This window comes from Zootoca vivipara, chromosome 1 (genome assembly GCF_965207765.1).
Source record: "Zootoca vivipara chromosome 1, rZooViv2.hap1.1, whole genome shotgun sequence".
NCBI lineage: Eukaryota > Metazoa > Chordata > Lepidosauria > Squamata > Lacertidae > Zootoca > Zootoca vivipara.
In genome coordinates, this window is record NC_142582.1 from 42868594 (window position 1) to 42891875 (window position 23282).

A 23282-nucleotide genomic window follows, 5' to 3' on the forward strand; every position below is an offset into this window, starting at 1 on the left:
CTTTTTTTAAAACAAACAAACAAACAGGAAAGCTAAGACAAATCTGCATGGATACAAAATGGCGGCCAGTGATCTGTCTATATTTCTGTTCTGCCTTGTTATGTCCTATGGTTAAAACAAAAATAACATTAAATGTAAACTTTCCATAAATAATAGAACTGAAGCGATGAAAGGAAAAGGAAAAGTCAATCTAAGCCCTTACAACGAGATAAGATATTTTACACCATAATTACTCTCAGATAGATGCTTGCAACAGCAAATATGGTATATATTGATTTTGGGGGTACATAGCTTCAGCTCTAATGGTAAGCACTGTTGATGTCTGCAGTGCTGAAGTGTGATGTACTTCTGCCTTCATTATTCTCTTACCAGTCTGTGTGTAGCCTACAGGGACTAACTTGCAGCCCTTCAGTTGTTGGACTGCAGCTCCCAACTACTGACCATGCTGGCTAGGGCTAATGGGAGCTGTAGTCCAACAACCTCTGGAGGACCACAGGTTAGACACCCCTGGTGTAGTCCACACAGCTGGCTAATGATAAAGGCAATGGCTGTGCCATTCGAGAAAGGACTGCCTTTGGCAGAGACCTACCTAGGGTCCCTTACATCCTTGGCAAGGAGTTGCATTGGCACCCCCAGCAAGGAGCTGTATTGAAAAGAATCAATAGCCTACATCTGTCATGTATGATCTAGCTGAGATTCTTGCATTGCAAGGGTTGGACTAGTTGACCCTTGGGTCTCTTCCAACTCTACAGTTCTATGATTCTAAGTTTCACTGCTTCCTTGTTACTCTTTTTACCAAATCTTGGCAACCCTTTTCTTTCTTTTTGGCCTGTGTCTATGCTGTTTGATGTTCACAATAGTTTAGGGCAGGTACTGTTTGCTAAGCATCCTACTCAGTTGCTTCTGGATTCCTGATCCATGAGCCCAACTGCATAAGGATGTGTTTACTGACTGCTCCCTCTCCTTCACAGTATTTTCTGTGGATCGTCCTATGAAAGGTCTTAACCATAAGATCACTCTGTAGTTGGGTGAGAAGGAATGTAGCAGAAGATTGATTAGACCTTTATTCATAACACTGACTAAGCCTCATTAAGATCAATGTTTTCTTACCATTTCTACAGCAAAGACACTTAAGATCTTGTCTCTCTGCATACATTACTTCCGATCATCCTTAGCCATCCCCAAAAGCTGAAGGACTACCCAGGAACAAAATGGCTCTCAAACTGTGAAGCCAGTATAAAGCCCTGGGGAGCTGCAAACCAAACTACTTCCTGACCTATCTTTATGCCTAGAGCACGGGTGTCAAACACAAGGCCCGCGGGCCAAATCCGGTCTGCCAGACCTCGTCATGTGGCCCGTGTAGCCAAGGCCGGAGCGTCCACAAAGGCAGACTAGGCGAAAATGGAGGGGGCACTGCCGCCGCCGCCCACCCGCCCACTGTGCCCAGAAGGGAGAGCGAGGGTTCCGACAGCGCCTTCCCTCTCCGCCAGCAAGCGCGTGACAAAACGTCGCCGGGGCTGTAGGCAGGCAGGAGAGTGCCTGCTGTGGCGCCCGGAAGCTCTGGGCTACAACAGGCGCTCGCGGAGGCTGGGAGCACCACGCTCCACCACCTGCGCCACCCCATCCAGGGCTGGGGAAGGGACCTGGCAGGCAGGGCCCTGGGCGCGGTGCTGGAGCAGCACGGGGCTCTGTGCACCCTTACAGCGCTCCTCTTCTAGGCTCCTCGCGCCCATAAATGGAGCGCTGGAAGGGTGCGCAGAGTCCCGTGCCGCTCCAGCGCCGCACCCAGGGCCCTGCCTGCCAGATCCCTTCCCCAGCCCTAGCGGTGGCAGGCTGCAGCCTTCTACCCTTAAGAGCACTTGAGAGCAGCTCCTCAGTCGATCCCGCGCCACAGCGATCCTCCTCTGTAGAAAGCAAGAGATCTGGGAGGACCTTGCCTTGAAATCTGCCAATGATTGCGGGTGTTTGAGCGCCTTGGTTGCCTTCCATATGGTTGCTCTAGGCGGGTTGCAAGGATCTGAAGGGTCACCTGAATCCGGGTCGTCAAAAGTGGGGAACTGTGCTCGATCCTCCTCCCCACCCCCCTCCCAAAAGCGTCCCTGTTGGTAACACCTTAAGATATCTCTGCTGCTGCAGTAGGTAGAGCATGTCATCTTAGGGGGGGTTGAACTAAAGTTTTGCAGATTTCTCCTATGGGGAAGTCTTTAAAATACATTTTTGAGGTATGAGGAATTCAAATCTGCTCTTATTTTTGTGACCGGACTACATTTGGCTTGGTAGATCTGCATTCCATTTTTTTTAATAAAAAAGGCACATAAATTAGTTTTGCAGAACTAAAATCAGTTATTACTTACATTATTACAAAAAAACCAGTAATAATTGAATGCAGTGACAATAATTTATGATAATAAAGAGTGGACACATAGTCCTACAGATACAACCGGCCCTTTGAGGGTGACCAAACTGCTGATGCGGCCCCCAATGAATTTGAGTTTGACACCCCTGGCCTAGAGGTTTTTTTTAGAGCTTTGATAGTATCAGGAACTGACTGCTAAACTGGTCCTTGGAATCAGCACAGAGCACATTCCTCTGTGAACAAACCCCACTTTTATTCCCCGATGGTGCTGGGAGGCTCAGGGGGATGCTTGAGCAATTCGATCTTTATGAAATCTGACATGAACTGAGCTGATCTGTATCTCTGGATTAATATGTGGATTGGAGCCGTTATCAACTGAACTTCACATTTTTCTGACACTGCTCTTATCTCAAAAGTCACCAAAATGCATTTTAAAATGCACATTTTAAGAGACAATATGTTTAGAAATAAGTACTTTAAGGAAACCATATTTAATTATGCATTAAAATTCAGAGATTTATATGGAAATGTGATGGAATGGATTTCTGAATGAACACAAGTAAAAGTGACATAGACAAGAAACATACCTGAGCCACCCATCTCCAGCCTCATATTTTCATCACAGACTTGAAACTTCCCTGGAGTGTATATCTAAGGGATCATAAGGCACTCTGGACAAACCAGGATGCCCATTAGCTTAGCTGGTTTTAGTTGCTTAAGTTACATTTTTGAAGACTCTGTAGTAGATACATGGTGAACTATGAGTTTGGCTCATTCAGATGATTTCGGCACAGCAAAAAATACTATAACTGCCTTGACATACATCAGAGCCAAGGATTTCAATGTCATAATTTAGGATTAGGTTGTATGGATAATAAAGGTAGTTCATTTAAAAAGTTGAGAGAATCAGGTTCAATTCAACTCCTTTAAAAGAATATAGTCTGCATACAATGCAACACACAACCACTAGATGTCCATATTTGCTGTCTAATGCCAAACTGGACGTCTGCATCAAGCTAGGCTGTTTTGGACTGAATGATGGGGGTGTGATACAAGATATGCCCGGACAGTGTATATGATGGTCAATTGTTAACTGACGGCACCAACCAAAGCTGAAAACGGACCCATCAATTGCTTACACTAGTAAGGCTGGTGGATGTTACAAAAGCAGAGGCAAACTTTCTCTAGATGCTTCATACAACTTTTGGAAAAAATAACATAAAGATTCAAAGGAAAGTACCCTAAAATGCTGAGGGGGAAATTTACAAAAAATAAGCAAAGTCAAGTGGCAGAATTCCTAGAAATCTACATGACCACAATGACATCAAAGACATAGCATCTAGCTTTCTATAACAAAGCCTAATAAGCTTCATTGTCATTCTTAAAATTGCATAATTTGGATATTTTTGCAAAAATGAAGTCCTTATAGAAATGAAGAAAGCTTTGAGAAAATGGATGCAATGTCTGTTAAAAGCTCAACAAGTTTTTAAGGACAATGTAAGGTTTCCCTTGGCTAAGGGGCACAGGCACCTTCCTTATATACCTTTAGGTGCCAGGCGAATACATTCCTCTTCAACCAGGCCTTGGGGTGGGTTTATTGGTTTGTGGCTCCCCTGTTTTTAATCATGTATTCTGCATTTTCATCTTGTATTTTTATGTTGTGAACCACCCCAAGATCTATGGATGAAGGGTGGTACACAAATTGAATGAATTAATGATTAAATGAATATTTTGAGCAACCAGCAGGGTTTCCATTTTCTGGTTGCAGCTTTTGGCATTTTACTGAATTCTAGATCCTCTCATGGCTTCGTGGGAAGCTACTCTTATCTAAGGAACAGTACAGTAAACTGCAAAAGCCACCTCATCAATTATTTGTGACCCCATTTCTCAGAGAGGGGCTAACATAAAAATCAATTTGTGACATAGCTCCTGTCAATAACTTATTAAACTCTTAATCCCCTGAAGTAGCAAAAACCGCTTGGGTCAGGGGGAGAGCACTCCTGAACTCTGGCGCTTAAGGGGCATTTGTATTATTTGACCCTCATATATTGTTACCAGGAAGAGACTCTTTGGCCTTTTCATCTTTTTTCATTTGTTAAAATGTCACTTGAGGTAGAACTCAAGCTATGGCTCCATCAAAGTGGGAGTATAGCCAGAGGAATTCCAATGAAGTTGATCAAGGACATAAGGTTGCTTCTAGTGGAGCTACTTGCTAGAACAACTTTGCAACTGCCTCCCCCTGTATTAACAAATGTATAATACGGCAGGTTTGGGGCAGTACAATGTATTAGATTAATGAGGAGGCAATCCTATGGTCTCTTATGTTGGAGAGGGAGTTCAATGTCAGATTCCTCTTCCCTGTCACTGCCACTGAAGCCTCCAATGATGTGGGTGCATGGGGAAGGTTTGGGAAACCACTAAGATCTGAAAGATACAAAGTCATCCCAGTCCCCTGACATGCCCCTTTAATTCATAAGCATGCCTAAATATCCCTTGCACTCTCCACTGTTCCCAATAGGAAGGAAAATATAAATTAAATAAATTAAACCCAGAAATGGACAAACACAAGATTTTTGTCCATTTTTCTGCCCTGTTGGCTTAAGTAACTTCAGTCTCCTCACCAACCTTAGGACTGCATCATTAGTGTTCAAAACGGAATCATGCATGCAAGTTATCTAGAATCCTCCTTCAAAAGGAGTAGGTCAAAAGGATTAGGTCATATCCTTCATCCTTGACCATTGACCGTGGTAGCCAGAGCTGATGGGAACTGTAGACAGCAACATTTGAAGGGAGTAGTTCAAAGGACAACATTTTTTTTAAAAGCTGTCCTGGGGTGTGTGTGTGTTTTGGGTAACCCTGCTAAGATAGTTTTATATAGAACTTCTATGTTCAAAGACAATTTGCACTGGATACCAGTTGCTGAGGGACTGTTGCCTACATGACCTGCTTGTAGGGTTGCCAGAAGCATCAGGCTTTCATTTATTTGGAACAGAATGTTTAAAAGAGAATGCTGAGTTCAGTGGGGCTTTCTCCCCCAAGTAAATTTGTATAGGATAAGTCTCCTTCGCCAATGTTAATCCAAGTACTGTTTTGTAATATGCATTTTTTTAAAGGCTGCATACTACTTATGCGTTAGTAACATCGGATAAAAGTCAAGCCTTGAGAATATATATTTCTCAGGTAAATGTGTTAGTACCATGCAATATGTTTGTGTCTCCTTATTTCTGTAATAAATTCCCTCATTAAGTTTTATTCATTTTCTTTAACAGCTTTTCACAAAGCCACCACATGTTTGCATTCAATAAAAGGAGGAAGGAACATTTATGTGAGCTGGAGCAAAGGCAAACAATAAAAGGGTGGGGGGAAATAGGTAGCTGATTTAAGAGCAAATATATAAAACTGAGAAGGAGAACATGAGACCTTCCAGATGTTGTTGAACTCCTGCTCCCATTAGCCCCACCCAGAATGGTTAATGGTAAAGGATGATGGGAGTGGTAGCCCAACAATATCTGAAGAGCCATGGGTTGCCTATCCATGCTGTAGAAACTCAGGGAAATTATCACACTGTTGTGGAGTGCAGTTAGATTCACAATAAAATCAAGAAAAGGGAAACACAAAGTGTTCCAATCTCTGCTGCTCCACAATACTAACGGAAACTGGTAGAGCCTTTTAAGTTACAATGATGTGCGTCTTACATCAGTCCCATGTGGAAAATGATACTTGATTTTCCATGAGGCACCTATCTGTAAGTGGCATGCCTGCTTTATTATTGTCACACTCAGCTCTCTGCACTATTATAACGTTATGTTTGATCTACGTACATCAATATGGAAGATTGAGCCAAAGAAAAACTATAAAAGATGACACTCCAGTCCTAGACTTTCTTTTTCCATATTTAAATAGGGAAATGTAAGGGAAAATATCTCCATAGATCTGGACTGTAAGCATATATATTTGCTTCTAATTCCAATCATTGCTCATAATCACAAAGTATTATTCAAGTCCATCACAGCAATCAGATTAACCACACCTTTCCAGTAAGCCTCCTCCATAAAACCACTGGACGGGTAATATCCTGTGAAGGGGTTTTGTGAAAATATTAAGAGACTGAATTGGCACTACTCTCTTAAAGAGACATGTTTCCTCTATAGCACAAGCTGATTTTATCTATTCATTATCTAGGAAAAATTGGTTAGATTAGGGGGAAAGCTCAAGAAATTCAGAGTAAGGAAACACTGTTAACACGCAACAGCAAAATTCACAACATTCAACACTACCAGGATGATTTAAACAAAGCACACATCTTCACTGAATACTAAACAAACTGCCATTTCTGTTAGGAAACCTCTGCCCATCAGGCTTGGATGAAAGCCAGTTTTAGTCACTATGAAATTCAGAGAGCAGAAAAGTGAGAAAGATAGAGAATGATGATTGATTTATATCTACAATCTAGGGTGGGGGTGGCAAATGGAGTCCTGTCAACTCAGCTCTCTCCACTTGTTGAATTTCAACTGCACATTGTTCAGTATTGTTGTCGTGCCCACTTGGGTGAATAGGAAAGGGCAGGATGTAATGTTCTCTGTGCAATTTACAAAATGTTTCCTGCATAATTTTATGAATTGTATTTTCCCTCCTGTTAAAACAGATGGCACCAGTCACTTTTGTCCATCCCTGCCTATGTGTACCAGGCCAGAGAGCTAACCAAACATTTGAATAATTAAAGCTACTCCTTTATAAGCAGAAAAAAGTCCTCCTAAAAATGTCCAGAAATATCCTATGCAGGGGACTGGGATGCTGCCAAAGATATTTTTGCATGATATCTTATTGTCTTTGTATGAACACTCACCCTGTGCCCTGTCAACATCACATTCCCCATCTCTGCTCCACATTGTTGACACATATTAAGTGATCCCACACAGCATGTAGCTCAACATGCAGCGACTGTTTTTGTCACCAATCCTATATCATGCATAATGTGTAGGAATGGTAACAAAAAACTCCACTCCATGACAAATCTCCATTTTTCTTATACTGCATAAGATCACTTACCATGTGTTGATAATGTGGAGGCGGGGAAAGTGATGATGTCCAGATATGGGGTAAGGGATGCTACATGTTACAGGGGAAGAGGAAATCATACCCACACTCCACATTAAACACAGTTCCAGTTTACTTAGTTTTAGGAGGCCTCATTGATTTCTTGAATACAGAAATCTCAAAATGCTTTGGGATCCAGAAGCTGTTTGAATTAAAATAAATATGGACTTGTGAAACCTCCTTCCTGGTCTAGGTCTCTTAGGTAGGAAAGAAGGAGATGGGGGGGGGGAGAGATTCAGTTGGTTTTGTTGTTGCCAAAGGAGAAGAGAAAATGTCCACAGAATTATGGAATCATAGAATTGTAGTTGGAAGGGATCATGAGGGTCATCTAGTCCAATCCTCTGCATTGCAAGAATCTCAACTAAAGCATCCATGACAGATGGCCTTCCAACCTCTGCTTAAAAACCTACGGTATGTATATGTATGGTCCTTTAGACCAAGAGAAATCCAGTTGTTTTACAACAGGTGGAAGAGACCACAACAGTAACTGGAAACATGCAGTTATAGTAGCTGAAAGAAAATCTGTTTCTCCGTGTTTAGATAAAATGCACCTTTTAGTGTTCCAGATTGCTTGGGCAGATTGTGGCACAATAGGAATCCGTAATAGACAACCACATCTACAACCTGACTCTGCTGATTTTTGGACTGATGTAGGCAGCCTGTGCACATACATGCGCTACACAGCTTGGGATGATATGCTTGCACAATTTGTAAATGTTCTTTAGGAAAGAAAGACTTTGCAACTACTGCCCTAGAATAGCAGCTCATTAACATTATCACAGAATTGTTTTAAGGTTGGGGATGTCCATATGGCATTATGCTTTGCTACTTTTTCTTCTTTTACACCACATATTGCTGTAAACATCAGACTAAGATAAGGAAGTCTGTGTGAGCCTCTATTGCAAAGTCCTCAGAACCTTAGCAGAAAGCAAATAATAGTTCATGTTCAAATACTGTAGCTTTACATACAGATTGCAACAATAAATGAAAATGCATTTGTTGCTTTCAAACGTTACACAATTCAGTGAAATACTGGTGAATGACAAAGGTGACCAGTGAAATTCTGCGGAAAACAAAGTCATGTGTCACCTTCAGGTTCTTAACTAAGACTGAAGAAGAAAGCAAACATGGAGGAGCAGACTGAGAGGTCTTGAGGACTACATTCAGTCCCTGTGTCCAAGGTTCTCCACCCCTGCACTGGTGGCTATACTCAGGATGAGGGTAAGCTGGTACCTCAGAAACATTGCATATGTATGAGGCCTGTCATTTGAGTAAATAAATCTTAGTTGATCAACTGAGTTTTAATGAATTTTAATTTGCATATATTTGCATCTAAAGTAGCAGGTCAGACAGAAAAAATGGGATTATTTGTTTTCAGATTATGTATACATCTGTTGCACCAGGCACCCTTTGTTCTTCTAAGAAGGCACCTAAGGATTTTTAATTTATATATTTAAATATATCACATAAAATAATTGTTGAAAGAATTAAAATCTGCTCCCTGATTAATTGGAAACACCTTTTCAATTTATCAAAAGGTTTTAACTGTTTAATTACCAAAACATGGCATTGGTGAACAGCCATGAAACTCATGTAGTAATAGTCTTACAGTGGGTCCCTACTGCCTTATTTGGCACATAGCATTTCCAGAATGTCTTGGCTGGCCCTTAATCACTTAGTCACTGCTACTAATTCAGAGTATGGACAGAACAATGTTAGAGGGGGAGGGGAGATTCCATAATGGAGGAAGCACCACTTTCTAAGCCTGTCATGGCCTATGACCTTGCAGTACACCATGGAGGGCTCTGATGAGGAAGATGTTCAGACTGCTTCCTTGGGAGAACTACAGGTGCCTTATTGAGGGCCTTCCTGTCTGGAAGACATAGCTTTGACTCAGAGGATGAGTCCCTAGAAGAACCTGTCTCCCAACCTCATAGAAGTCAAAAGACTACAAAATAGTGAAGAGCCTTTAAACAGCCAGTCAGCTGCTCCAAGGACCTACCATACTTCATGTCTTGTCAGCCTGTACAAGGCTTCAGTTAGCTCTAGCTCCCAGCAGAGATGACATCTCCTGTAGCTGCCTGAAGAGGAGAACACTTCAGCCAACACAGCCCCATTGCAGCTGTCAGAGATCCTGTTGTGCCTGCCCAGACCTGACTCGGGCCTGACAGTAGGCAAAGCCCTGCTTGGCCCGTCAATGATGTGGTATCTCTTTTCACCTCTGTTTTGTTCTTAAAATCCCCTCCCTTGGTTCCAGTGCATGAGAAAATAAATCTGCCAGCATAGTATTTCTCCCTTCTCGGGGGCATGTCAGGGGAACAGGAGGGATTTTGATCCAGTGGATCAAAGGTCTCTGATTCACCCCTGACATGCCCTTTTTGTTTTCCTACTATTGTCAGAGCATCAAAGGCCGCAGAACTTTTTACTGCTGCGCCATGGAAGTCTCCAGCAGTTATCTTCTTCACTCAGTTTCTGCTGGTGAAGCAGAAAGTCTGAAGCAGCCCCTCAGCCACCCTCCCAAGGAACTTCGGGTTGTTCCCTAGCAGCCTAACCCTAGGTGAATCATTCATTACCTTGCAGTATAATGTTTTGCTGCCAGACAAATAGGTATTGAAGTTTCCATGGCACATTTTTGTGAATGCAAAGCAGAAACACTAACAAGCATTTTACCATTTGCTGGATAGCAGAAAGAAGAGGTAGGTAAAAAAAAAAATCTTTCCCTTTTTTTTTTGTAAACAAGCACACAAATTTATTACGAAAGAAAGAAAAAAGAGCAGGGACAGGCAATTCAATTCAATGACCATCCAAATATGACAATAATGGTGGTGGGTTCATCAAACATTTGCCACATTATGCTTGGGTTAGTAATCTTAAAATATGGTATGTGGTCTGGATTTAGAATAAAACACTCTTTGCCCTGCTGAATAGTTCAGTTTTGCATGGGGCTTCACTGTGATAAACCTCTGTTCCTGTTCATCTGTATATAAAAAAGTGTTTGGATTAGGGTTTTTCCCCACTGGCAGCCCAGTTCACTATGATAGCTGTAAATATCCCACCCCACCAAAGTGAAAAATACATTGAAATAAAAACCTTATTTGTTTGATACTGCTAAATTAATAAGCATTGTTGAACATACTTGGCAGCATCACCTTAAGAAACCAAATATCCATTCTGAATGCATAAAATAAAATCCTGATGGATGGGTTCAAATTATTCCCTGGTGTTTTCCTCTTCTAAATGCTGAAATCAGAGAACAGATGTTTTAGGAAAATGGTTTTAATCTTAATTGGAAGGGATTATTCAAACTATGTATAAACCAGATGGCTCTTGAAGTCACACTCCTTTTTGCCCCTTTCTAGAGAGGCTTCTTTCAGTCTTTGCCATTTATTTTAGGTTGTTCTCCATTTAAGAATCTTACTGTTGCTTTTTTCATTTTTTTATTGACTGTCTTCAGGTACAGTTACTGTAAATTCAACATTCAGCTTTGACTCAAGGGAAGATTGGAATAAATTTTACTTAATGGTTCACTGGACTGATCCTACAGAGAAGACTTGAGCTGACTTCACTGACAAACATATGCAGGGACAGGGGAGAAATATAGAGGGATTTAGCAACACCAGGGATTTCTTATTTTTTTGCGGGGGGGGGGGAATACTGGAGTTTTGAGGGCAAACAGTTGCAAACCCCCCCATTTAAATTGAATCTTATAGGTGTTGCGTTGCAGAAAGGTAATCTGAATAATTTCAGGTTAAGGATACACCTGTTAATGTTCATGTTTAGAAAGTGTTGAATGCAGACACCTCACTCTATGTGTGCATTCTTATGAAACTCATGATTTAAAACATTTCAAAAATTCCTATAATAATGGAAGAATGGAAGAAGCATTCTGGGCTAGGGATTTTGAGCAACTCATTTTTCCTGTTCACCTCTACTCTGTTGATTGAAAGTACGGTATGTGCACACCAGGGTCACAATGCCACACTTCTTTTGTTTTCATGACTCTTCTTCCTGATCTGAACCATTTGTGGCTGAGTAACCACTACCCCACTCTCCTCCCCCACCTTAGTTCATTTGGAATGGGGAAAGCTTCATAGAAAAGGCATGCTAATGAAGTTGTGGACAGCATGAATCCCCGTCAATATGCTCTGATCTTATTAATTTGGTGTGTAAATTGGAGAAAAATAATGAGTGGCTGAGGCAACGCAGTCAGATGGGCAGGATATTACTACTACTACTACTACTACTACTACTACAGTCACCAGGGCAAGGAGGGGGAGAACCCTACCAGTATTTTTCTGCACCCCCAAATCCAAAGCAGTATGCCAGCAGTCTTATCCTAATAATGGTCTTGATTACTGTTATTAGTGATTCACAATGTCATGTTCAAATTCACAGCAAAAGTAGCACATAATTACTTCATTATTCAAGGCAAGGGATGTGGAACTTGTGACCACCACAATCTTCAATCATCCCAATCATCCATGCTAGCGGGGGCTGATATGAGCTGGAGTCCAATGACATCAGGAAGGCCACAGTTTCCCTATCCCTGTTCTCAGCAATCACTTCTAAAATGTTCATTTTAAATAAACTGGTTTCCCTCTCTATCCTTCAGCGTTATTCACATTGCAATCCTATGCATGTCTGTTCAGAAGTAAGTCACATTGAGTTCAGCTCGAAAGCAAGTATGTATAGGACTATAACCTTAATTTCTATAAATGCTAAGCACATTAAGTGGAAGTACATCCCACTGGTTTTACTGAAAGTTATTTCTAGGTAATACACTAGGGGATGAGTTATAATGCCTTTATCAAAGAAAGCATGGCGGAAAGTCACTACAGGAAGAAAAGGGTCTATGTGAATAGATTCCCAGATCCTTGACAAATCAAGGATCAACCAGGATCCCCCAAATTTCTATACAATGACCATCAGCTTTTATATGCAAATGAAGGTTTTTTAAATCTTTTACAAAATAAAGGTCTCATTCTCAAAGACAGGCAACACCTGTGAAATTTGAACAACCAACTATTTTGCTAACACACCCCATGATTTCGCTTTCCCTGACTACACAATGTGTGTGTGTGTGTGTGTGTGTGTGTGAGAGAGAGAGAGAGAGAGAGAGAGAGAGAGAGACCATTGCCTTTCTTGGCTTTCTTCAGAAATCCAAAAATTCACACCACTATTTTTAAATGTATTCATATTATCAGTGCAATAGACTTAACCATCTTAATAACTTTTTGTTAGCAATAGCAGATAAATTTTAAATGTACATACTAGGTATAACTGTGTAGTACTAGTGAGTGATGGTTACTGTCATGGGAGGCTTACAGGACACACCAGCCACATACTTTAATCTCTCTCTCCAACACGAACAGCATGAGGTAACTCCTGAGGCCACCCAGTTACTGCTAAGTCTAGTGCCACCTAGTAACTAAACTACACAATGACAATATCCACACAGTATTACATACGAAAAAACAGTCCCTGATCACCACTTGCTAAGCTAGTAGATAATTACAGTGGTACCTCGGTTTAAGTACACAATCGGTTAAAGAAGTCTATACTTAACCTGAAGCGAACTTTCCCACTGAAAGTAATGGAAAGTGGATTAATCCATTCCAGACAGTCCGTGGAGTACTTAACCTGAAGAGTATTAACCCGAAGCGAACTTTCCCATTGAAAGTAATGGAAAGTGGATTAATCCATTCCAGACGGGTCCGCGGAGTACTCAACCTGAAGCGTACTAAACCCGAAGTATGAGTGTAATTGGTTCTGGAAGTCCGTACTTAACCTGAAGCGTACTTAACCTGAAGCAAACTTTCCCATTGAAAGTAATGGAAAGTGGATTAATTAATTAAACTGAAAGTACTCAAACCGAAGCATACTTAAACCAAGGTATGACTGTACCACCTACCTTATGGTTGACCATTTCCTGATATTTGGTAGATCATCAATAGCAGTATGATACCATTCTAATTACTGACCAAGGAGAGTCCTGGTTGGTACTGCTTCCACTTCATGTTAACCCATTTATAGTAATGCCATCTGACACCTGCTGTCTTAATTTAGCTCTCAGGCTAAATTAATTTCCATAACTTTCAACACTTCTCTTTGCAAATCTTATATCCATTCATGCTTTGTATCATCAAGAGGCACACCTTTTCCCACCTCTTGCATACTGTATTTTAGTAATCTCCCATTTCCACTCATACAGTTTTAAAGCCCTAAACGGCCTCGGTCCTGTATACCTGAAGGAGCATCTCCATCCCCACCATTCAGCCCGGACACTGAGATCCAGCACCGAGGGCCTTCTGGCGGTTCCCTCGTTGCGAGAAGCCAAGTTGCAGGGAACCAGATAGAGGGCCTTCTCAGTAGTGGCACCCGCCCTGTGGAACGCCCTCCCAGCAGATGTCAAGGCAATAAGTAACTATTTTACTTTTAGAAGACAACTGAAGGCGGCCCTGTTTAGGGAAGTTTTTAATGTTTGATTCTGTACTGTTTTTAATATTCGGTTGGAAGCTGCCCAGAGTGGCTGGGGAAACCCAGCCAGATGGGCAGGGTATAAATAATAAATTATTATTATTAATTATTATTACAGTTTACCTACTACATTATAACATGTAGTATTTAAAACTATTATTATATACTCATATGACCAAGCTACTTTTCCATTACTTGTGCCAATTATCCAAAATAAACCCACATCAACTCCTTGTACCTTCAGAGACAACCTTTCACTCATTATTAAATCTATATAAGTTGACAACTGTATTAGATAAAAATCTAAAACACAAAACAAATAATACCGTATGAGGAAAAAGATCATTCTTATCAAGTTGCAGTTCTGATGGAATTATTACGACCCTGCTGCAATGACCATCTGCTAACATCTGCTATAATCTTGCATTGGCTACAGAAATTAAAAGCTTTTGCTCACATGCAAAGAGGGTAAAAATAAAGCAGAAGGAAAATTCACTGCAGACTGCATATATTAATATCACTAACTTCAAAAGAGAAGATAGATAATTTTGCAGAAGATTTCCCCCATTAAAGTCTTCTATGAACTACTTTTTTAGATCAGTAAAATGATCCAAGCCACAATGGAGAGAAACAAAACTGTTCACCGAGACATAATCATAGCAGTGCACAAAAAAATGTGAAACCCACTGTACCTTGCCCTCCTGCTGTTGAACAGGTGTGTTCTGAACAAACTAACACTTGTCTTATCAACTTGACGTCATTGTTACTGGGTTGACAAGATGTTTCCATGACAAATTTGAAAGCTGATCTGTCCCCTTCAATTCTGACGATGCCTCAAGACTACCTCTCTTTTCCAACATTTTCATGGGTAACACCCACCTACTATTAGGTTGGATGAATGCACAGCTGAAATTTAACTTATGTCTTCACGAGCTTGGAAAAAGTAAAACAAAGCTATTTGTTGAGCTCTTCCCACAGCTTTCTGTTCTGGTTCTACTGTGACCACATCTTTATGACCCATAACACAATGTACTTTCAAAAGCTGTTGGCTATATCTGTATTAACAAAGGAAATCAGTAACACAGGAAATGACAAACCTTGTAAGCACACAACTCTATTAACACTTTGAAGTATATCCCTCCACTTATACACACACAAACACAAGCACAAACACACTGATGGCTATGAATTATCATCTCTAACAGACAGAGCTCATAATAACTAGCAGATGTCTGAACTTTGCATGATTGGGAAGAGATTTCACATGGATTATGGAATGACATAGCTTTCCATACATATCAGGGTGCTTCAAGGTAAAGTAATTTATATTCTATAGTCATGGATGACAAGTTGCAGTAGAACAGCAGGAATCTGAGTAGCTTTCATATTCCATCCCATCACAGTTGCAATCCTCTAATAAAATAATGCTAGAAGCAGGGCTCTGGGTGCAGAGGAAATTCCCATAGCACTTGTAACTCTGTTAACACATTGCTGGTCTGCAGGTGGGGTAGAAAGGTTATCCCAGTTGACAATGCATATACTGTACATCTCTTCTTTTCTTTTTCTTTTTGCGTGAACAGATGCTAAAGACAATTATTAGCTTGATGCCATAAGGTAACCTTTCAAGGTTAAGGAAATGGGACTGAGGCTGTAGACACCACTAAGTAGAACAGCATAGTACACACTGGAGTGTATGGCGATGGTACGACTCTTGCCATGTGAGGGCTCCTCATTCTGGAATTGATCAGTGCAAGCCTTGTTCAAAAAGTCCACATTGATCTTTGAAGCCCTGCCTTCTGAAATATTTTTACTGGGGGTGGGGCGGGCTCCAGGAAGATGAGGCCAAGGGCAAGAAGCCGGGAAGGGACAGAAAGAATGAAACTTGATTCCATATATAGTAAAAGAGCCCTGCGTTTTAGTACAGCGGTACCTTGGTTCTCAAACTTTATCCGTTCCAGAAGTCTGTTCCAAAACCAAAGCGTTCCAAAACCAAGGCACACTTTCCCATAGAAAGTAATGCAAAATGGATTAATCCATTCCAGACTTTTAAAAAGAACCCCTAAAACAGCAATTTAAGATGAATTTTACTATCTAACGAGAACACTCAAAATGGAAGTGTGGCACTCAAAACGGAGCACATTTGGCTTCCGAAAAAGTTCACAAACTGGAACACTTACTTCCGGGTTTGCAGTGTTTCGGTTCTAAGCTGTTTGAGTATCAAGGCGTTTGAGAACCAAGGTTCTACTGTATGTCTATTTAGAATATTGTTCTAAACTTCTACACAGTGCTGTTGTGAATCAGTCAAGCATTCAGCTGCATACAAGTAATTCAATTATTATTTTTTAAATTTCTAAGACTAAAAACAAAACACTGTCACAAAATATGAATGAGTGATTAGGCCAACAAAATAATTCAGGAGCAACCAAAGTCTTTCCTTTACTTCCTTTACAGCAGTAACTTTACTTCACTAGCAACCAATGATAGAAGGTAAGACTTGGCAACTTCTATTATTAGTAAATACATGTCTTTTTTTTTATTCTGATGATGAAAGTCAATACAAATCATTTGTTGTATGGCTGGGTAGGTCAATTGAAACCAGATTTCCAACAGGCAGCACTGGCACATACATATCCTTAATGCTCTGCATCTGGTTTCCAGAACATCATATTTTTAATAAATCATGTTTCCCCCCCCCCTCTATACATGTTGCTTCTAATTTGGTAACAGGAAGTTGATTTCTCTCTCTCTCACACACACACACACATGCATCTAAGGCAGATGCAGCTTTGGCAGCTTTGTACAAGATATAACACATTAATAGATATACTTTCTCAATTGTCTATTATGGTTCACTGATGAGGAAGCAATATCCCTGCTGACCCCATGACCAGTGCAGATTTCATCTGATGGTCACTAAATAATACACCTCTCTTTTAATCACCATATGCACATTATTGTCTCCAAATAATTATACAGAACCAGAACTAAGGATAGCATTAATAATCAAGCCTGTATTGAAGTGTGTTCAATTCCTTCGAGTGACTTCTAGAACTTGAACAACATGTATGTATGTCTGGTCTCTCCACACTCTTCTCACAACTTGCAGTATATTCATAAAACAAAATGATAGATAGTGACCCAACTTGTAAGGAAGAGTTTTGTCTGCATCTCCTTATCTTGGCAAACACACTTCTGTGTCAAAATTATGAAGAGCAAACCCCAGCAGAGAATGTCCCCTGCTTCACAAAGCAAAATTCCCTCAACAATATGTCCAAGAGAACAACTCTGAATCAAGGAGAGATTTGTCAGTTTAATTATGATCAAAATGAGCATAATTAAGAAATCTTTTACACACTGCTTTGCTTTCCACTGTACACATCTAAACACATTTTATATAAAAATATATAAACACACACACACACACAGCGCTATTACAGTGGGTTTGTACATCAACACCTCCAGACTCAGCATGTAGCAACATCACAAACACAGCAAATACATCTACTGCACACATTTTTATTTGATTACCACCATTTTTGGAATTTTTCTCCGTGCTTCTCTGTGGTGTCTATTCTAGTCCAGAATTTTCAAAGTTCATTAATCTGTGGGTAATCTCTTTGAACAACAATGAATAATTTAGCACTTCAATCACTTCAGCTCTTATGAGCCAGAAACACTTTGTAAGGCAGTGCCCATATTGTCTGAAAGCTGTTATTTTATGTTCTGGCAGTCGTCATAGTAACTCATCGGGGAGTACCGGTATGTGAAAAAGCCCATAATATATAGAGGAATGATAAGCGTAATAGTAAAATTTGAGAATGGATTCCATTCCAGGATCTACTATCTGTCCAAACTGTATGCTTTAAAGCTTAGGACAGCGAATATCATGTGCTTGCTTAGGGGGTGGTGATAGCCTAGTTACATATTATTCACTCACTGATCGGCTTCCTTTAATAATCTGCCTGAAAATAAATGGCCCGTTTATAAGACACTGGAAAACAAGCTAAAAAGCCCTGTGCCACGTCTAGGACAGAATGGAAGAACTTGCCTTTCTAGATCAAATTTCAGAATTCTGTTTCCACAGAATACAGAATACAGGATTGTGTCCTCCCCCCCCCCTTTTCCCCAATGGAAGGTTGGATGGGCTTTTTTTTTTTAAGAAGGTGCTTCGGATAGGAAATAATCTTCCTTAGACTCAAAGAGTTTGGAATATTATGCGCTAGTACTTTATCAATGCTCTAGTTGTATCAAAGGATGTTGGTGTGTGGAAGAGGAAAAAGCTTCCCCATTGTATACTGTTTGATAAGCTTCCCCAGTGGTCCACTGTGCTGAATAAATTCCTCAAATCTCCCCCCCCCAAACAATGGGGAAATATTATTAGTAATATGTAAAATATACATGCTTTTTCTCTATATCTATCATGATTACTTGTCAGGTAATATTAGGGCTGTTAATTTTAAGGGCAGACCTTTTAATTGTTGAGGCTATTTTGATTCTAATACGTCACGGTAATGAATCATAAAACCTATCATATTTAAGTATTTATTTCCATAGTACTAGAGGAATGATAGCGTATATGTCTACTCAGGAATAAGCTCCACTGAATTAAATAAGATTTCCTTGAAGGTAGGTGTATATACACTTACAAACTAATGCTACCTAGTGAGCTCATTAACAGAGATAAGGATTGAACTAGATACTTCCTAGTACTGTACTTTCATTTTAGTACCATAACCACTATGCTATACTTGCTCTTACTGAGGCACAAGTAACATTCTGTTATTTCTAAAATGATCGTAAGAAGAACATGCATCTTACAGACAGGAGGGAAATTAAAAGCCAAAGTCATGAGAATATTGTCTATTGGATCTGAAGGCAGAATCCTGGATGCACTGCTACTTCTTGACATATGAGTTATTATTGGATTCTGTGTGGCCTGAAAGACACCCTTTTGATATGAAAACCTCCTCAGAGTCACGGTATCTCTGAAGCATACGAAGCAGTGAACGTATCTGACCTGAAGCAAATGCTAATGAATCCTACCAAACTTATACGAATGTTCAATTAGAATGTACAATTAGAATGGTTTGTTAGCCTAGTTGCCTCTTCTTTCTTCTCCTTTTCCCTAGCTCCACCATACCTCGAAGCCTACCCTAAGAGGTCACTGAGTCACTCTTCAATGAAATAATTCTTAATTAAAGCTAGACCCACAGCTTGTTTTCTCACCCATCTAGAAACCTTGTAAATGTTTCAAACAGTAGAGAGGTTCCAAACCAAAATCCCAGAAGGGATCACTGAGTAAAACCATAGTTAAAAATTGGTTCAATGCACGATCTGAACCATTCTTTTTATCAGCCAAGCTTTCACACAAAGTTGCATGGCCTGTGATAATATTCTCGGTATAACCTTGAATCTTCAAATAAACAATAGCTTCTCTTTAGCATCTTAAGAGAGATTTGCTGAAATGCTTAATAACGGTATCCGTTACTGTTACATTAGCTGTTACAGAATTATAAAATTGCTTGATAAAAGATTAATGCAACAGTGTGTCAGTACAAAGTTAATATTGATAGCACTTTGATCAAATTTGTAGTGTAGAGCAGTGCTCCCCAACCTTTTTATCGCCGCGGACCAGTCAACGTTTGATAATTTTACCGCGGCCCGCTGAGGGGGGACGTTGATTGTTTATATTTTATTTAGATTGTTTTGATTTAATAATTTTAATTTATTTGTATTTAAATGTTCCTTGGGCGGCCCAGTACCAATTGATCCACGGACCGGTACCGGTCCGTGGCCTGGGGGTTGAGGACCACTGTAGAGCATGCAAATAATATATAAAGTATTGTAAATTATCTTTCCTGGTGTTTTCACCTGTCACTTTCTATCAATAATATCCCTGCTTTAGAAGATGTAAATGATTTGCCAGAGTTACTCATTCCTTAACCAGGGGATATATGCCTCAAGTTATTTATTAAGTGCCCTGCTTGCCTTAAGGACTTTATAAGCAAGCATCAAAATGAAGAAAATGAAAGAGGAAAGTAGGTTGAATATATATTTCCAAAACAATATTTTATTCTTGTATAAGGTGAAGGTAAAGGGGCCCCTGACCATCAGGTCCAGTCGTGTCCGACTCTGGGGTTGCGGCGCTCATCTCGCTCTATAGGCCGAGGGAGCCAGCGTTTGTCCGCAGACAGCTTCCAGGTCATGTGGCCAGCATGACAAAGCCGCTTCTGGCGAACCAGAGCAGCGCACGGAAACGCCGTTTACCTTTCCGCCAGAGCGGTCCCTATTTATCTACTTGCACTTTGATGTGCTTTCGAACTGCTAGGTGGGCAGGAGCTTGGACCGAGCAACAGGAGCTCACCCCGTTGCAGGGATTCGAACCGCCGACCTTCTGATCAGCAAGCTCTAGACTCTGTGGTTTAACCCACAGTGTCACCTGGGTCCCTATTATTCTTGTATAGCAGCCTTAAATAAGCAGTGGCCAAATCCTAAATATTATTTAACGGGCTAGAGGTAAGGCAGGGTGTGTTCAGACAGCACTTTACTCTGTTTCCCCAATGTTTCCTTACCTGATAATTTTCAATCTTTCACACAATATAAAAGCCCCTTCTGTAAATCTAGTGGACTCTAGTGGAAGTTTAATGCTAACATTTCCATGTTAATGGCTTCCAGAAAAAAAATCAGTTGGCTAACCAATTAACCTGGAAAATTGTGAGATAAGATTTGGGATGGTGTTCCAGCATAAAATTTCATAGGGGGAGCATGGGTAAACAGAAGCTCACATGCACATAAAAGGTGGGGGGTGGAAACACGTTGGATAATGTGAGCTGTTGTGTCACAACACACCTTCTGCTATGAATGGAATTTAGTGTCATGTGGAGGTGCTGAATGTTAGAAACTGGGACAGAAGCACTAGTGTTATAACCTGGAAAACTAACACAGTAATCCTCATGTCTGAATGCACCTACAGGCTCTATGCATGAAAGAGTGAGCAATAAAAAAAACCTACAGTGTCAGTGTGGAGCTGTTGAGGGGGAAAGGGTACACACACTGGCTTCTAGTAAATAGGTATCCTGGACCAGGTTGTTCATGTGCATCCACTACTGTTATCAGGGTTTGGCTTGTAAAATGCCACTGTAAACATGAACCTCACCCAAAACAGACATATGCACATGGTAGCTAGTTCGAAATGGACAGAGCTAGCTGGGAATCAACATTAGCTATGTTTTCCCCTACTCTTAAACCATTAGATAACTGTCATTGATATCAGTACAATGTACTCATTTCCATGTTACCAATGTTTAGGGACAGCATGAAAGATATATATTAAATGGGCACTTAAAACAACAAGAGTGTCAAATATAAAAAGGTACCAAAAATACAAAAAAGAAGCTTTTAACTGCATGATCATACACCATTCCTCCTTTAGTTTACTTTCCACAAATGCTCCCATTTATGAAAGACATGCTAGACTGCAAATAACCCCAGCAGGGCAGTTTGCTCAGCAGCAGAGAGGGAATGTCTGCAACATTTCACCACACCCATCATCCCCTTTTATGGGTGGCCTGAGGAAGCACTTCCTTGATACTCTCTTTGACAGCAAATGAGTATATGAAAAAAGAATCTGTGGACTGGAGCTGCTTATTCTAGAGGAATGGATAATTATTTTTCAGGTCCTCACTTAAGCACTTATGGTAGGTAGCCTCTAAAAAGCTGTAACAAAACACAACATTATTTACACTTTCCATTTCAACTTTACACCTACCAGTACTTAAAATGCTTGCAAGCTAATTCTGCCACAAGTCTATTCTGATCTTTTCAAGTTCTTCACCCATTTGTTAGAAATCTTGACTGAACGGTAACCATGTTAGTGACCATGTCCTTATAACATGGAGCTGTTTTTCTGCATTTACACAAATGATTGTCCAGCATATTTACACAAATACCAGTCCCACTCTACAAATTCTTACTCCATTCAAAAACAACACATTTACATCCTAAATTGTTCATTCAAGCAGGAAAATAAAATCCGGCTTCTTCAAAAGGGGAGAACACTCTTTCTCTTAATTAGAAATTGAATCGGAACACTGTTTGTACCTTTACAGACTTGGGTTTGAATAGTTCATTTTACTAGCTGATCATGATTTTACTACAGTATTATTATCCCCTTGACCTAATGTGATGTAAGAGGGAAGGGAGGGGTTCAGGTCATACTCACTCTCTTCTTGATCTGTTTTGAATGCCTTGAACTCATCCACTTTAACATTCTGCTCCTTTGCTGGCTGCAACCTCTTTGCGATTGAAGGCAAAACTGAAAATGTTTCTGTCTGTCTCTCTCTCTCTTTTCGCCTCCCCTTGCCTGTCTGACTTTCCAGTGAAGCTTTATAGGTTTGCAACATGGTTTATTTCCTGCAATTTAGCACCACACAGTCATTCTGAACAGAGACTTTGTACCACCTCTGCAACTTGTATGGGCTGCCAGCTTTTATGTCAGTAACTGGGCTTCCCTTATGCTTTGGAAGATTCAGCCATTCTGCCTACAGCGAGATCACATGTACATCAGAAGCATCTTGTGATTTACAGACATTGCATAAGCAATTAGCTGCAATAGCAAATAGTTCACTAACATGAGCTTTAGCTGAAAGCTATGGTGTTTGCACTACAAAGACATTTTATGAAGGTATTGATTGTAAAAGGATCTTTTCACACTGCCTAAACTACAAGGCAATGATTGGCTGACAATCTGATTAGCTGGCTAAGGACATTTGACTCCTGTATTTCAATATTATGCTTTAAAAAAAGCTGTTTGGCTGCTTTCAGTTTTCAGCTGTTTGGCTGTTTTCAGTCTATTCTATGGTTGTGTTTAAGTGCAATGCTAAACCATAGCTTAAGGTTACAAGAATGAAGGTGTATATCAATTGTGTGGTTGAGAAGCAGCTAATCATAAATAAGAGAGCTTTGCTCAGAATGAACCAGATGCCTATAAGAGTTGGGTATTGAGCGTCTTTCAGTGATTACAGTGTGAAGCTCTTACATAAAACAGTGTTTCCAATGGTGTTTTGTCAAAATACAGTCCCAAATTCAAAACAGAAATTCAGATTTCACTGTCTCTATATTAAGAGTTAGCTTAAGAGTCACATTGGGATGCGGGTGGCGCTGTGGTCTAAACCACTGAGCCTAGGGCTTGCCGATCAGAAGGTTGGCAGTTCGAATTCCCGCAACGGGGTGAGCTCCCGTTGCTCGGTTCCAGCTCCTGCCAACCTAGCAGTTCGAAAGCACATCAAAATGCAAGTAAATAAATAGGTAGCGCTCTGGCGGGAGGGTAAACAGCATTTCCGTGCGCTGCTCT

General features: G+C 40.5%; 1 protein-coding gene across 4 annotated transcripts in view; it reads right to left on the reverse strand.

Annotated features, from left to right (window-relative positions):
• The window catches only part of LOC148687531 (kalirin-like), a 90348-nt gene extending 68048 nt beyond the window's left edge, over positions 1–22300 (reverse strand). For 2 of the 4 annotated variants that reach the window (XM_088652385.1, XM_088652382.1), the window contains exon 1: positions 22152–22298. In XM_088652385.1, coding sequence (XP_088508511.1) covers positions 22152–22199 — 48 coding nt within the window. In that variant the 5' untranslated portion in view covers positions 22200–22298. Of the gene's footprint in view, positions 1–22151 lie in introns of all 4 variants that reach the window. The other 2 variants (XM_088652404.1, XM_088652374.1) reach the window with 2 other exon arrangements.
• Positions 22301–23282: the final 982 nt, after the last annotated feature.